This window comes from Salvelinus alpinus, chromosome 25, assembly GCF_045679555.1.
Source record: "Salvelinus alpinus chromosome 25, SLU_Salpinus.1, whole genome shotgun sequence".
In the NCBI taxonomy this organism is placed as follows: domain Eukaryota; kingdom Metazoa; phylum Chordata; class Actinopteri; order Salmoniformes; family Salmonidae; genus Salvelinus; species Salvelinus alpinus.
The window spans coordinates 8,620,481-8,637,848 of NC_092110.1; the positions used below are offsets into that span (position 1 = coordinate 8,620,481).

The window sequence follows — 17,368 nt, forward strand, 5'->3', positions numbered from 1 at the left end:
TCAAGCACTCCTTCAGCATCTTTTCATTTTTTCTGCGTCTCACGGTTGTTCTTCTTTGTGATCCGAACACCTCAAACTTAGATTTGTCTTCCCGTAACGCTTTTTTTTAGAATCTTCCTCTGTCCAGTGTCTGTGTTCTTTTGCCCATCTTAATCTTTTCTTTTTATTGGCCAGTCTGAGATATGTCTTTTTCTTTGCAACTCTGCCTAGAAGGCTAGCATCCCAGAGTCGCTTCTTCACTGTTGACATTGAGACTGGTGTTGGGGACTTGTGAGGCGTCTGTTTCTCAAACTAGACACTCTAATGTACTTGTCCTCTTGCTCAGTTGTGCACCGGGGACTCCCACTCCTCTTTCTATTCTGGTTAGGGACAGTTTGCGCTGTTTTGTGAAGGGAGTAGTGCACCGCGTTGTACGAGATCTTCAGTTTCTTGGCAATTTCTCGCATGGAATAGCCTTCATTTTTCAGAACAAGAATAGACTGACGAGTTTCAGAAGAAAGTACTTTGTTTCTGGCCATTTTGAGCCTCTAATCAAACCCACAAATGCTGATGCTCCAGATACTCAACTAGTCTAAAGAAGGCCAGTTTTACTGCTTCTTTAATCAGAACAACAGTTTTCAGCTGTGCTAACATAATTGCAAAAGGGTTTTCTAATGATCAATTAGCCTTTTAAAATGATAAACTTGGATTAGTTAAACACAACATGCCATTGGAACACAGGAGTGATGGTTGCTGATAATGGGCTTCTGTACACGTAGATGTGTAGATATTCCATAAAAAATCTGCCGTTTCCAGCTACAATAGTCATTTACAACATTAACAATGTCTACACTGTATTTCTGATCAATTTGATGTTATTTTAATGGACAAAAAAATGTGCTTTTCTTTTAAAAAACAAAGACATTTCTAAATGACCCCAAACTTTTGAATGGTGGTATATATGGATGATTTATAAAGCCAGGCACATTTATCAGTTAGGCTGTTGATTATAGATTTAAGTTGGGGTTTCCTCTCTACTCACTTTTCTTAGACAATAAGGCAAGGGTTGTTTTCTAGTCTCCTCATTCTGCTGCTGCCTCCGCCGCTTTGTTCTCAACACCAATATGCTGGTTAATTTTGCTATTATGCACACAGCAACATGGTCTAGGAAAAGGCGCCAATTCAAAAGCACACTGATGTGTTTCAAAACCTTGGACAGTGACCACTATCCAATGCGGGAGAAAGCGCATTTGTTATAAAATAATATTATTTTTATTAGTGTTGCAACAATGTTCTTATGTAATATAACCATATGCAATTTCAGTAGCACTGTGCCATCCCCATGGCCTCCACAATGGATTAGTCCACTCAGACAGGTGTGAATCAGACAGGTGTCTTGTACACCATGATATATACAGTACCAGTTGAAAGTTTGGACACACCTACTCATTCAAGGGTTTTTCTTTATTTTGACTATTTTCTACATTGTAGAATAATAGTGAAGACATCAAAACTATGAAATAACACATATGGAATCATGCAGTAACCAAAAAGGTGTTAAACAAATCAAAATATATTTTACATTTTAGATTATTCAAAGTTGCCACCCTTTGCCTTGATGTCAGCTTTGCACACTCTTGGCACTCTCTCAACTAGCTTCATGAGGAATCCTTTTCCGACAGTGTTGAAGGAGTTCCCACATATGCTTCACTCTGCGGTCCAAACCATCTCAATTGGGTTGAGGTTGGGTGATTGTGGTTATCTGATATAGCACTCCATCACTCTCCTTGGTCAAATAGTCCTTCCACAGCCTGGAGGTGTTGAAGTCATGCTACTTCTTCCTATTGTCTGTATTTAGTTTCGCTTAATGATATATACATAATATGAGTCATCATCAGCTTTGCTGTGATTGTTTAATTATTGAAGTGAGCATCATTCATTTGTTTTCTTAGGGTGTAGGCTAATAAGAGGTGATAGAAAGCTTTTGCAGACATAGCCTACTGGCTTAGCGTGAAGCACTCTGGAGTAGGGAGTCATACAAAACGAATAGGCCACTTTTGTTTGAGTACGAGGGAAGTAAGGAGTGGATTTTCTTGTTATCCTGGGGCTGATTTATTTCTAAGGCAGTGAGTGCAGCTCTAGAAGATTACTGTACCTTGAACCTATAGTAGCATTAGTGGATGGATCCCAAATAACACCATTTTCCCTCACATAGTGCACTTATTTTGACCATTCCACAGATCTTTGGTCCATAGACCCCCAGTCCTTAACTATTACAAGCCTACCCATAACATGATGCAGCCACCACTGTGCTTGAAGATATGGAGAGTGGTACTCAGTAATGTGTTGTATTGGAATTGTATTGGACCAATTTTTTTTTGCTTTACCACATTTGTTACAGTATTACTTTAGTGCCTTGTATGTTTTGGATTATTTGTATTCTGTACAGGCAAGTGTTTCACGATATACCGGTACCACGGTAATATCAAGGGACCAAAACATCATAATACTTATGATAACATTTAGAATACCGTAGTACAGTTTCAGATGACACTACCAAATGTTTCGGCCCTACCGATCTACCCTCTGGCGCCTGCTCCCCTATACCTCCATCAGTTTTTAAAATAGAATTTAGCCGTGATAGCGAGCGGGGATGCAGACCCTGTTATTACCTTTGTACATTGGAGCAGCACACAGAGCGAGCAAAGATGGTACATTGACCTGATATAACCAAGAGCACAGGCCAATCTGAGTAGGCTTTGCAAGTTCGCTGTCACGCTGCAGTGCCAGGGAGGAAAAACGGCTTCGCGACAGGCATGCGTGCTTTACAGCGCAGAAAACGTCTCGTCTCTAGCTCAAATGGTTAAGAAAATATGACCCATACAACCGGAGCTACCGTATTAATACCAGGCCGCTAATTAATAACAAACAACGCCGTTCAGTCATGTTATCTAGCTAGCTAGCAACCTGGTAACTTGGCATTAGATCGAGGCACATTTGATTGGCACTGGAAGAAAGGAAAAGGGCCTGCTACCACGCGCATGTTGATTCAGGCTTCTTCTTCTTCTTTGGACTTTATATGGCGGTTGGCAACCAACTTTAAGGTGCATTACCACTACCCACTTGACTGCAGTGTGGGCCTCAGTTAATCTTTCAATCACCTACGTGGGTATATGCTCCTAAAAACCAATGAGGAGATGGCACGTGGGTATATGCTCCTAAAAACCAATGAGGAGATGGCACGTGGGTATATGCTCCTAAAAACCAATGAGGAGATGGCACGTGGGTATATGCTCCTAAAAACCAATGAGGAGATGGCACGTGGGTATATGCTCCTAAAAACCAATGAGGAGATGGGAGAGGCAGGACTTGCAGCGTATTAAGCGTCACAAGTAGAACCAAGTTCTGTTTTAGCACCTTGTTGACGCGTGCGAGCGGTGTGGGTACAATGATTGAATAGCATGTATTTGTACATTTATTTTGCAAAGCACGCGACGTGAGCGGTGTGGTCAGCATGTAATGTAAGCCTAAACTATATAAAACTATCTCTTTCTGGTGCTCCTTACATTCTGTTTGGTGCCTAACGTTTTTAAAGTTGGGAACAGTGTGTGTATGTGTTTGTGGGAGAGAGAATGGTATGTGTGTTTATGTGAGAGGGGGAGACAGAGAGTGTGTGTGAGGGAGGATGTGTGTGTTACAGCTGGAGAGTAAAGATGGTTTCATGCAGTGTTGTCCCCATACTGCCACAATGACATGCAAATCATTATGCATGTACACTGAGTGTACAAAACATTAGGAACACCTGCTTTCATTTAGCAAAATACCACACATTTGGCCTGTAGTTTGTGTATGAATTATTTAACAACATGGTATAATGTAATGTGTGTCCCCATTCATTTTATTGTGGAGATATAATAAGCTCTGTGTTATTTATTTTTCAGGTGACATTAGAGAAGGTGCTGGGGATCACAGCATTTGGGAACCGTGCTTTGGCCTGCGACCCTCGCTCCGGACTAGTGGCCTACCCAGCTGGGTGAGTGACCGTGGTGAACTCCCGTTACACACCAAAACCACACCCAACAACTGCATTTGTGGAGAAATCCACAGAAATATGTGACAATGAATGTGTAGTAGTACAGTGAATAGGTTTACTGTGTATGCCTAGTCCTGCACCTTGTTTAAATTCCCACATCTTGTCCTTCTGCTACTTGTTTAGTCAACTTCAATGCAATGTTTGTTGTTCGTTTCTCTTTTGTCTTTCCATGTCATTTCAGCAAGCCATTACACCCACCATATCAGATTATTTAAAAATGGTTTCTGTAGTTAGCATTCCTAAACATTATTTTGTTAAAATAACATTTTGTCTCAGAGAAATTAAGCTAATATTAATTACTTTTATTGCATTTTAATGTATAGGATTCAGTAAATACAGTACCCAACATCTGATTTGGACCAAACCTCTTCCTACCAATGGGTAAGAAATGATGAATACCCAAATAAATTCTGAAGCCACCCCATGCAAATCCCACCTCAACAACCAATATAAGGTATCAGTTGTCTATGTTTGACAATTAGGATGAAGCTGCGGCTTGGAGAATTGCTTCTCCAACTATGTAATGTATTCCCTGTGAATCTGCTGATGTTTTCTTTTCCTGTTAAGAGAAATAAATCCTTCACAGAGTTCAAGTAACAGACACATCTCAACATCAACTGTCCAGAGGAGACTGTGTGAATCAGGCCTTCATGGTCAAATTGCAAAGAAACCACTCCTAAAGGACACCGATAAGAAGAAGAGACTTGCTTGGGCCAAAAAACATGAGCAAACGACGTTAGACCGGTGGAAATCTGTCCTTTGGTCTGATGAGTCCAAGTTTGAGATTTTTGATTCCAACCGCTGTGTCTTTGTGAGATACAGAGTAGGTGAATGGATGATCTCTGCATGTGTGGTTCCCACCGTGAAGCATGGAGGAGGAGGCGTGATGGTGTGGTGGAACTTGGTGACACTGTCGGAATTTATTTAGAATTCAAGGCACACTTAACCAGCATGGCTACCACAGAATTCTGCAGCGATTCGCCATCCCATCTGGTTTGCGCTTAGTGGGACTATCATTTGTTTTTCATCAGGACAATGACCCAACACACCTCCAGGCTGTGTAAGAGCTATTTGACCAAGAAGGATAATGATGGAGTGCTGCATCAGATAACCTGGCCTCCACAATCACCCGACCTCAACCCAATTGAGATGGTTTGGGATGAGGTTGACCGCAGAGTGAAGGAAAAGCAGCCAACAAGTGCTCAGCTTATGTTGGAACTCCTTCAAGACTGTTGGAAAAGCATTCCAGGTGAAGCTGGTTGAGAGAATGCCAAGAGTGTGCAAAGCTGTCATCAAGGCAAAGGGTGGCTACTTTGAAGAATCTAAAATATATTTTGATTTGTTTAACACTTTTTTTGTTTACTACATATGTGTTATTTCATAGTTTTGATGTCTTCACTATTATTCTACACTGTAGAAAACAGTACAAATAAAGAAAAACCCTTGAATGAGTAGGTGTGTCCAAACTTTTGACTGGTACTGGATGTGCCTGTGCACAGCTACACAAATTACATCTTGGCAAAAGCTATTAATGAATTAAAGATGAACTGGTCTGGTCCCCATAGATGTGTCCCTTTTTATGAGTAAAACATTAGGCTATGTAGAAATGGTTTACTAGCTCTACCTGCTCATATTCTTCAGAATATGAGATTTTTCTATTTATACAATACTTGGTCTGATTGGCTAGCATCCTGTCCAAGGGGGTGTACTTGTAGCCTACATCAAGCTGCTTTAGGCTGCAGAAACAGGAGATTGTCTATGCCAAGCCTTACTCTAGTCTGTCTGAAGTGTTGTTGTAGTAGTAAGTAGCCTTATATCATTGTGGGACTGTTCCATTCTACTGGCACATGATGTTATGTGGTTTCATAACGGATAGGCCCCCAGGGCCGGCTGGTTTTATCATCAAGACAAACATCCATACAGCGCAGTCATCTATGTGGGTATTGGGAAACTGGACTATCAGGATCCCAATGTGTTGAATGCTGAGTATATGAGTGTGTGACGAGGGAGGATATTTGTTTGATTTACAATGGCTTTGTTGTACAACTAGTTTTGTCTATGATGACTGAAGGATATCAGCATTTGCTGCAAATGTCTTAAATTACACCTTTACATACCTCTTTATTGTTAGAACATTTATGGCAGAACCTGAATGCAGCACACTTTAGGTCAATTTCCATTGTGCTATATATACAGTGCAACCTAGAATGATGGGTGCGTTCGTAAATTCACTCTGGCTATCTACTCCGATTTCGGAGCGCTCTCGTCTGAGTGTGCCAGAGCGCAGAATAACTGATGAATTTACGAACGCTCAACACCCATTGAATGTGCCCGCTGTCAGTAAACGTTGGCAAGAAAGCATAATTACATTTTTGCTAGCGGTAGTACAGTTGCAGTCACCAACGCTCTGGATAACATGAAAACAGCCTAACCAGCTCTGCTAGGGGGAGCTGGTTAGGATGGAGCAAATGGCACTCCAGTGTGAATTTACGAACACACCCGATCCGATATGTGCGATTATTGAACAGGATAGTACTGTATGGGGTTTGTATGAATGTATGGCTGGGTCCTCTGTGTCACGTTCCTGACCTGTTTTCCCTTGTTTTGTATTTATTTAGTATGGTCAGGGCGTGAGTTGGGGTGTGTTTTTCTATGTTGGTATTTTGTGTTCGGCCTGGTATGATTCTCAATCAGAGGCAGCTGTCAATCGTTGTCCCTGATTGAGAATCATACTTAGGCAGCCGGGGTTTCACGTGTGGTTTGTGGGTGTTTGTTCCTGTGTTAGTGTTTCGCCACACGGGACTGTTACGGTATGTTCGTTTGTTGTTTTGTATCGTGTATTGTTTTCGTGTTCATTAAATTACCATGGAAACTTACCACTCTGCAAATTGGTCCTCCGATCCTTCTCGCCTCTCCTCGTCCGATGAGAAGGACGACTTAGACTGCCGTTACACTCTGAAGCAGCATCTGTCGTGTATTGGTTAATTTGGATCCTTTTGCCGAAGCAGCAGCTATTCTTCCTGGGATCCACACAAAAACATAAAACATGACGAGTAACAAAACACTGATAGACAACATGTCTCACATTTCAATACAATGATTTACAAACAATACAACTAAAGATTGTGTGTGTTAGATTGTTTGTGTGTCATTTCACAGTCCCTAATGTGCCATGAGATGTTTTATCATTAAAAAAAAATCTAATTTAGCTTTTTGCTTGAGTAATGGGAGAATGAAGGGAGTTCCATGCGATCATCGCTCCGTATAATAGTGTGCATTGCCTTGCCGCAAATGTATTTTGGACTTGGGGACTGTGGAGAGACATCTGATGGCATGTCTAGTGATGTGGAATAAATGTCCTCAGTGAGAATTAAATGTCCTACTGCTGGATAAATCTAACATGCATGAATAGATGTGTGCCACAGACCCTCGTCCTGACCGCACCGCACTGCAGCAAACTGGGTCAGTAGTAGCACTGTGTGTGTGTGTGTGTGGGGGGGTGCGTATGTGTGAGGGGAATACTCCTTAGACCACTCTGCTCCAGAGAAGAGGAGTGGGCTCTGCTCTGCCTCTGTGCTGCATTGCAGCTCTCTGCTGGAGGGTCTTACTACAGCCTGAGCCTTTGTAACTGCAAGCTTGCAAACAAGCCTGCTGTATTCTCAGAAGGATTCCGTAAAGACTTAAGGCGATGGACGGACAAAAAAATAAATGTAGAGGAGAATACAAAAATGCAGCTCAAATGAATGCTTCGACTACTAAGAATAGCTTAAATCCCGAGGCAGTAAATATTTGGCTCCCATGAGCTCTCACTTGCTCTTTATCAAGACTACTGTACAGTATGTCACTCTTCTGTAGTCTCTCTTATTGGTTCACTTAGAAAAGAAAAGCTGCACCCTCGCATGGCTCCGATGCGATACATTTAATAGATGCCAACGTTTGGACAGCTACAGTATGCTGCCTTCGGGGTTTCAGCGGATTTAAGCAGCATAGCTGGCGCTGAGCTCAGGGAAGCACTAGATATCACCGTCATTGTTAGCCACTTACTCTGGCCGTACTGGGCAGACAGGACAGGAAACTTGCAGTACGGCAGATTAACAACGAGGTCGTCCAGTCTGTCTCAGCATGAACAGAGGATGAGAAATAAGACAGGATCAGCATGGGGGGAGGGGTAGGGTCTGGAGTGGACTGGCAGATTGGAGGGTGGTCTCTGTCTCTCCTCTCTTGGGTTGGAAGGAAACTGATATCCCCTCTTTGTTGACACCACAGACCCTGCGGGGCTTTCTCATCTCAGAGGCTTGACCACCTGTCAGTCTGCTAAACCAACCCACCAGATGGCTGATGGGTGACTGATGATGATGGTAGTGGCCGTGTGGCAATACTTTTACTCAGCCTACCATGAATTAGCCATAGGTGTAGGCTCTTCTTTTAACTTGTTTTTCAAATGATCTTTGAACGATGGCCTCTCCAATATACCGGTAGGCCCAATGTAGGCAACACATTCTGAAGGTGCCTATAACTTAACCTGTCGGATAAGTCAATATTTTATTTATATTGCTTTGAAGTCAGAATACTTTCACAAGATTATGTGCTTGCTACCATGTTGGACAACAATAGTTTTATTGCTGTGAAAGTACAGTACCAGTCAAACGTTTGGACACAACTTTCACACTCATTCAAGGGTTTTTCTTTATTTCGACTGATTTCTACATTGTGGAATAATAGTGAAGACATCAAAACTATGAAATAACACATATGGAACCATGTAGTAACCAAAAAATGTTAAACAAATCAAAATATATTTTAGATTCTTCAAAGTAGCCACCCTTTGCCTTGATGACAGCTATGCACACTCTTGGCATTCTCTCAACCAGCTTCACCTGGAATGCTTTTCCAACAGTCTTGAAGGAGTTCCAACATATGCTGAGCACTTGTTGGCTGCTTTTCCATCACTCTGCGGTCCAACTCAATCCAAACCATCTCAATTTCGTTGAGGTCGGGTGATTGTGGAGGCCAGGTCATCTGATGCAGCACTCCATCCTTCTCCTTCTTGATCAAATAGCTCTTACACAGCCTGAAGGTGTGTTGGATCATTGTCCTGTTGAAAAACAAATGATAGTCCCACTAAGGGCAAACCAGGTGGGATGGCGTATCGCTGCAGAATGCTGTGGTAGCCATGCTGGTTAAGTGTGCCTTGAATTCTAAATAAATCCTGACAGTGTCACCAGCAAAGTACCCCCACAACATCACACCACCTCCTCCATGTTTCACGGTGGGAACCACACATGCAGAGATCATCCGTTCACCTACTCTGCGTCTCACAAAGACACGGCTGTTGGAACCGAAAATCTCAAATTTGGACTCATCAGACCAAAGGACAGATTTCCACCGGTCTAACGTCCATTGCTCATGTTTTTTGGCCCAAGCAAGTCTCTTCTTCTTATTGGTGTCCTGTTAGTAGTGGTTTCTTTGCAGCAATTCGACCATGAAGGCCTTATTCACGCAGTCTCCTCTGGACAGTTGATGTTGAGATGTGTCTGTTACTTGAACTCTGTGAAGCATTTATTTGGGCTGCAATTTCTGAGTCTGGTAACAAAATGAATTTGTCCTCTGCAGCAGAGGTAGCTCTGCGTCTTCCTTTCCTGTGGCGGTCCTCATGAGAGCCAGTTTCATCATAGCGCTTGATGGGTTTTGTAACTGCACTTGAGGAAACTTTCTAAGTTCTTGAAATGTACCACGTTGACTGATCTTCATGTCTGTAATGATGGACTGTTGTTTCTCTTTGCTTATTTGAGCTGTTCTTGCCGTAATATGGACTTGGTCTTTTACCAAATAGGGCTATCTTCTGTATACCACCCCTACCTTGTCACAACACAACTAATTGGCTCAAATGCAGTAAGAAGGAAAGAAATTCCACTTTTAACAAGGCACACCTGTTAATTGAAATGCATTCCAGGTGACTACCTCATAAAGCTGGTTGAGAGAATGCCAAGAGTGTGCAAAGTTGTCATGAAGGCAAAGGGTGGCTACTTCGAAGAATCGCAAATATTAGATATATTTTGATTTGTTAAATAACTTTTTGTTACTGCTTGATTCCATATATGTTATTTCATAGTTTTGATGTCATCACTATTATTCTACAATGTAGAAAATAGTGAAAATAAAGAAAAACCCTTGAATGAGTAGGTGTGTCCAAACTTTAGACTGGTACTGGATGTGTCCCAAATGGCACCCTATATGGTGTTTAACTATTGATCAGGGCACATAGTGCACTCCTTTTGACCAGAGCTCTATATAGGGAATAGGGTGACATTCGGGATACATCCAATGTCTGCAGGGTAGTGTTCTTTTCTAGTTGGGGAAAACATGCTTCGTCTGACGAAAGCACAAGACCTTTCGTAATGCTTAGCTTAATTGTAGTCATGTTACTGTAGTCATGTAATTTTGTCTACCAAGCACTCCAGCTTGCAAGGGAGGGAGTGCAGCACATATTCTTCAAGAGATACTGTGAATTTCTGATTCATGGCTTTGCTAATAAATAGCCAACTGTGTTTATTTGACTGTGCTTGCAGACACAGGATGAACAGCAGTGTCTGGGATAGACAAAACAGGATAGCAGTCGACAGTTGTTGCGCCTTCTTCACTGCATTGTCTGTGTGGGTGGACCATTTCAGTTTGTCTGTGATGTTTCTACTCTCTGTTCATCATATATGCATAGTCACTTTAACGATACCTACATGTACATACTACCTCAATAAGCCTGACTAACAGGTGTCTGTATATAGCCTTGCTACTCTTTTTTCAAATGTCTTTTTACTGTTGTTTTATTTCTTTACTGACACACACACACACCTTTTTTTCCCGCACCATTGGTTAGAGCCTGTAAGTAAGCATTTCACTGTAAGGTCTACACCTGTTGTATTCGGCGCACGTGACAAATAAACTTTGATTTGATTTGATCTTCTCTACTACTGTCCCGTCGATGTGGATAGGGGGGTGCTCTCTCTGCTGTTCCCTGAAGTCCGCGATTATCTCTTTTGTTTTGTTGACGTTGAGTGAGAAGTTGTTTTCCTGACACCACATTCCGAGTGCCCTCACCTCCTCCCTGTAGGCTGTCTCGTTGTTGTTGGTAATCAAGCCTACTACTGTTGTGTCTTCTGTAAACTTGATGATTGAGTTGGAGGCGTGCATGACCACGCGGTCATGGTTGAACAGGGAGTACAGGAGGGGGCTGAGCACGCACCCTTGTGGGGCCCCAGTGTTGAGGATCAGCGAAGTGGAGGTGTTGTTTCCTACCTTTACCACCTGGGGGCGGCCCGTCAAAGTCCGAGACCCAATTCCACAAGGCGGGGTTGAGACCCAGGGCCTCAAGCTTAATGATGAGCTTGAAGGGTACTATGGTGTTGAATGCAGAGCTGTAGTCAATGAACAGCATTCTTACATAGGTATTCCTCTTGTCCAGATTGAATATGGCAATGTGATGGCGATTGCATCATCTGTGGACCTGTTGGGGCTGAATGCAAACTGAAGTGGGTCTAGGTTGGCAGGTAAGGGGGAGGTGATATGATCATTGATTAGTCTCTCAAAGCACCATGATGACAGAAGTGAGTGCTACGTGGCGATAGTCATTTAGTTCAGTTATTTTTGCCTTCTTGGGTACAGGAACAATGGTGGCCATCTTGGAGCATGTTGGGACAGCAGACTGGGATAGGGAGCGATTGAATATGTCCGTAAACACACCAGCCAGCTGGTCTGCACATGCTCTAAGGACGTGGCTAGGGATGAGATCTGGGCCAGCAGCCTTGCGAGGGTTAACACGTTTAAATGTCTTACTCACGTCGGCCACGGAGAAGGAGAGGGGGGGCCCGCAGTCCTTGGTAGCGGGCCGCGTCGGTGGCACTGTATTATCCTCAAAGCGGGCAAATAAGGTGTTTATTTTGTCTGGAAGCAAGACGTTGGTGTCCGTGACGTGGCTGGTTTTCTTTTTGTAATCAGTAATTGCCTGTAGACCCTGCCACATACGTCTCGTGTCTGAGCTGTTGAATTGCAACTCCACTTTGTCCCTATACCGACATTTCGCTTGTTTGATTGCCTTGCAGAGGGAATAACTACACTGTTTATATTTGGCCATATTCCCAGACCTCTTTCCATGGTTGAATGCGGTAGTTTGTGCTTTCAGTTTTGAGCGAATGTCGCCATCTATCCACTGTTTCTGGTTAGGGTACGTTCTAATAGTCACAGTGGGTACAACATCTCCAATGCTCTTCCTTATAAACTCACTCACCGAGTCAGCGTATAAATCGATGTTATTCTCTGAGGCTTCGCGGAACATTTCCCAGTCTGCGTGATCAAAAAAATCTTGAGGCTTGGATTCCGATTGGTCAGACCAGCGTTGAATGGTTCTAGTCACAGGTACATCCTGTTTGAGTTTCTGCCTATAGGACGGTAGGAGCAAAATGGAGTCGTGGTCAGATTTGCCGAAGAGAGGGCGGGGGAGGGCCTTGTATGCATTGCGGAAGTTAGAGTAGCAGTGGTCCAGTGTATTGCCCGCGTGAGTGCTACAGTCAATGTGCTGATAGAATGTAGGTAGCCTTGTTCTCAAATTAGCTTTGTTAAAAATATGGTTTCCAGTTTACATAGAGTCCAGTGAAGTTCCTTGAGGGCCGTCGAGATATCTGCTTGGGGGGAATATACACGGCTGTGACTATAATCGAAGAGAATTCTCTTGGGAGATAATGTGGTCGGCATTTGATTGTAAAGAATTCTAGGTCAGGTGACCAGAAGGACTTGAGTTCCTGTATGTTGTTATGATTACACCATGAGTCGTTAATCATGAAGCATACACCGCAGCCCTTCTTACCAGAGAGATGTTTGTTTCTGTCGGCGCGACGCATGAAAAAATGCGTCGCGAGAGAGAGCCATGTTTCCGTGAAACAGAGAATGTTACAATCTCTGATGTTTCTCTGGAAGGCAATCCTTGTCCTAATTTCGTTGACCTTTGGTTCTAGAGACTGGACATTGCCGGGTAATGTACTCGGAAGCGGTGTGTGATGTGCACGCCTTTGAAGTCTGACCAGGAGGCCGCTCCGACTCCCTCCCCTATGGCGACGCGTTTTGGGTCGGCCTCTGAGATTAGATCCAATGTCCTGGGTGGTGGTCCCAACAACGGATCCGTTTCGGGAAAGTCGTATTCCTGGTCGTAATGTTGGTAAATTGACGTCGCTCTTATATCCAATAGTTCTTCCCGGCTGTATGTAATAACACTTCAGATTTTCTGGGCTAACAATGTAAGAAATAATACATAAAAAAACTAAATACTGCATAGTTTCCTAAGGACTCGAAGTGAGGCGACAATCTCTGTCGGCGCCATCTTGGTACCTGTGTATGTATCTAAGGGAATGTGAGTTGCCCCGGGTTGAGCTTGACCACGATTGTTGTCTGCCATGAGCTGTTCCCTCCCACCCTCCCTGGCTCCCTCCCCCCTCTGGCCTTGTCTCTCAGTAGGAGACAGTTCACTGAGGGGCAAAGGACTGAGGAGCTTTACTCTATTAAGCATCACACATGCTATGTATCGGGTTTCAGTCACAGTGCCCAGTTTGATTCTTTGGAGACTCTTTAGGAGTGGACTGAGGTAACGTAACTTTTGGCATGTCTGTAGGACCATGCTTCAGCACAGTACAGCATGTTTGGAGACACCTATTAAAAGGAAAATCCACTCAAAAACTATATTTTGGTATTATTTTCATTAGTCCACTGTTGATAGAGTCCCAAAATGTTTTGCATGTCAGCAGTCAAGTTTTCAAGATATTGGACTTTCAAATAAGTGTCACCGGTCACATCATCATGATGATGCACAATTCATCGTGAGTGACGAGTTTTAGCAAGTGGAAAATATTCCCAATCCCTTGCTGAATGATAATCGCTACACAATTCCCATTTAATTCAGAAACTTTAGAATGACAAAAGATAAGTATTGTATGTATTTATAAAACCCTTCTTACATCAGCTGATGTCACAAAGTGCTGTACAGAAACCCAGCCTAAAACCCCAAACAGCATGCAATGCAGGTGTAGAAGCACGGTAGCTAGGAAAAACTCCCTAGAAAGGCCAGAACCTAGGAAGAAACCTAGAGAGGAACCAGGCTATGAGGGGTGGCCAGTCCTCTTCTGGCTGTGCCGGGTGGAGATTATAATAAAACATGGCCAAGATGTTGAAATGTTCATAGATGACCAGCAGGATCAAATAATAATAATCACAGTGGTTGTCGAGGGTGCAACAGGTCAGCACCTCAGGAGTAAATGTTAGTTGGCTTTTCATAGCCGATCATTCAGAGTATCTCTACCGCTCCTGCTGTCTCTAGAGAGTTGAAAACAGCAGGTACAGGTAGCACGTCTGGTGAACAGGTCAGAGTTCCATAGCCGCAGGCAGAACAGTTGAAACTGGAGCAGCAGCACGGCCAGGTGGACTGGGAACAGCAAGGAGTCATCAGGCCAGGTAGTCCTGAGGCATGGTCCTAGGGCTCAGGGGGATATAGAAAGAAAGAAAGAAAGAAAGAAAGAAAGAAAGAAAGAAAGAAAGAAAGAAAGAAAGAAAGAAAGAAAGAAAGGAGAAATAGATAGAGAATTAGAGAGAGCATATTTAAATTCACACAGGACACCGGATAAGACAGGAGAAATACTACAGATATAACAGACTGACACTAGCCCCCCGACACAAACTACTGCAGCATAAATACTGGAGGCTGAGACAGGAGGGGTCGGGAGACACTGTGGCCCCGTTCGACTATAACCCCGGACAGGGCCAAACAGGCAGGATATAACCACACCCACTTTGCCAAAGCACAGCCCCCACACCACTAGAGGGATATCTTCAACCACCAACTTACCATCCTGAGACAAGGTTGAGTATAGCCGACAAAGATCTCCGCCACGGCACAACCCAAGGGGGGGGGGGGGGGGGGGGCGCCAACCCGGATAGGAAGATCACGTCAGTGACTCAACCCACTCAAGTGATGCACCCCTCCTTGGGACGGCATGGAAGAACACCAGTAGACCAGTGACTCAGCTCCTGTAATAGGGTTAGAGGCAGAGAATCCCAGTGGAGAGAGGGGAACCGGCCAGGCAGAGACAGCAAGGGCGGTTCGTTGCTCCAGTGCCTTTCCTTTCACCTTCACACTTCTGGGCCAGACTACACTCAATCATAGGACCTACTGAAGAGATGAGTCTTCAATAAAGACTTACAGGTTGAGACCGAGTCTGCGCCTCTCACATGGATAGGCAGACCATTCCATAAAAATGGAGCTCTATAGGAGAAAGCCCTGCCTCCAGCTGTTTGCTTAGAAATTATAGGAACAATAAGGAGGCCTGCGTCTTGTGACCGTAGTGTACGTGTAGGTATGTACGGCAGGATCAAATCGGAAAGATAGGTAGGAGCAAGCCCATGTAATGCTTTGTAGGTTAACAGTAAAACTTTGAAATCTTTTTTGCCTTAAGTAATTCCACAACTAACCCGGATTCAGATCTGGCTAGTGTGCAGTGAGAGGAATGTTGTAGGAATATCTACTTGACTTGCACCGCCAGTGTTTTCAAAACTGAGCTTGATGCGTTTTGCATCATGACGATGTGGCCGGTGACACTTTGCTTCTTGAAAGTCTAATATCTTGAAAACTTGACTGCTGACCTGCAAAACATTTTGGCACTATGTCAACAGTGGACTAATAGAAAATTAAAATAAAACATTTTTGATTGGATTTTCCCTTTAACTCTGCAGTATGACAACAGCTTTCCCTCTCTCCTTTTATGGCATTTTCTTTTTTACCTTACAGTTCCAGTGAAAGTACTCTGGAAGAAAAACATTTTGCGTTTACAATTGTCTTACTTAGGCCTACTTGCAGACCCCCTAAGATGATCTTTGTCAGCTGCTCTGTGGTAGTTAGGCTACTAGCTTAGCAAACAGTAATATGGTGTGGCTACTGTAGAGTTTCCCATGGTGCACCAGCTTCTTTTGTATTCCTTTCTGTCTGCACAATCTCAATGACGTCATAGTGCCTTTGATTGTATCCCTTGTACACCTGGAGCACTTCAATTCAAAGGCTTTATCTGCAGCTCTGATGATCACCCCAGTGCTTCGCCCTGACAAGTTGTCAGTGACTGAATATACAAGTCCTCTGAGTGTCCTCTCATCTTCCCTGTTGCCATGTAATAGGATAAAAGGCCATCGTTCTCTTTTAGTCTCTTTTTAGGAGGGTTACCCCACTGGGAGATGAAACAACAAAAGGAAGTACCTTTAAAAGGCAACATGGTGTTTGCTTGGTCATGCTGCTCAGTGCTCACGCATTCACTTACTCCCACACATAGTGACTTTGTAACCGTGCTGTACGCTACTCTGATATTTAACCGAAAAAACTGCAAAAGACGGGTATTAAGTATTTATGTAACTTTATTTTAGTGCGGGTCCTTATGGGTCCTTCTAGGCTAGATGCTTGGTAAATGGGAATATCATGTTGTTGATGTTGTTGTCGTGACTCATTCCACACTCTCCACTGTAGCTGTATTGATGTTCACTGCTTACCTAACTTTTCTTTTTACTTAGTTAACTTTTCTTTTTAGCTAGAACTTTGCGGTATGAATTAGGAGTCAACTGCTGAGCCTTGATTGTTGTAGTCATTCCCCTGAGTAGGCCCATGACCTCCGTAAGGCGATCAAAGAGGCGAAACAACCGTACAGAGATAAAGTGTAGTCGCAATTCAATGGCTCGGACACGAGACGCATGTGGCAGGGACTTCAGATAATCACGGATTATGAAGGGGAAACCAGCCATGTCGTTGAAACCGACGCCTCACTCGCAGATAAGCTGAACACCTTCTTCGCACCGCTTGGAGGAGAATAACACAGAGCCGCCGACGGAGGCCCCCGCTGCTTACGAGGACTATTGGCTCTTGATCTCCATTGCCGACGTGATTAAGACTCAGGGCCCTGGGACTGAACCGCTCAATTTGCAACTGGGTCCAAGTGGTGAGGGTAGGCAACAACACCTCAGCCATGCTTATCCTCAACACGGGGGCCCCCCAGGGGTGTGTGCTCAGCCCCATCCTGTACTCCCTGTTCACCCATGACTGCGTGGCTACGCACAACTCCAACAGTGGTAGGCCTGATCAACAACGACGAGACAGCCTACAGGGAGGAGGTTAAGTACCCTGGCAGAGTGGTGCCGAGGACAAAACCTCTCCCTCTACGTCAACAAAACAAAGGAGATGATCGTGGACTACAGGAGACAGCAGAGGGAGCACGTCTCATCCAC

The 17,368-nt window shown here is 43.8% G+C and overlaps 1 protein-coding gene across 3 annotated transcripts in view; it reads left to right on the forward strand.

The window, feature by feature from the left end:
- The window catches only part of LOC139553291 (mitogen-activated protein kinase-binding protein 1-like), a 79,541-nt gene that overhangs the window by 14,141 nt on the left and 48,032 nt on the right, over nt 1–17,368 (forward strand). For all 3 annotated transcript variants that reach the window (XM_071365467.1, XM_071365468.1, XM_071365469.1), the window contains exon 2: nt 3,921–4,012. In XM_071365467.1, coding sequence (XP_071221568.1) covers nt 3,921–4,012 — 92 coding nt within the window. The remainder of the gene's footprint in view (nt 1–3,920; nt 4,013–17,368) is intronic.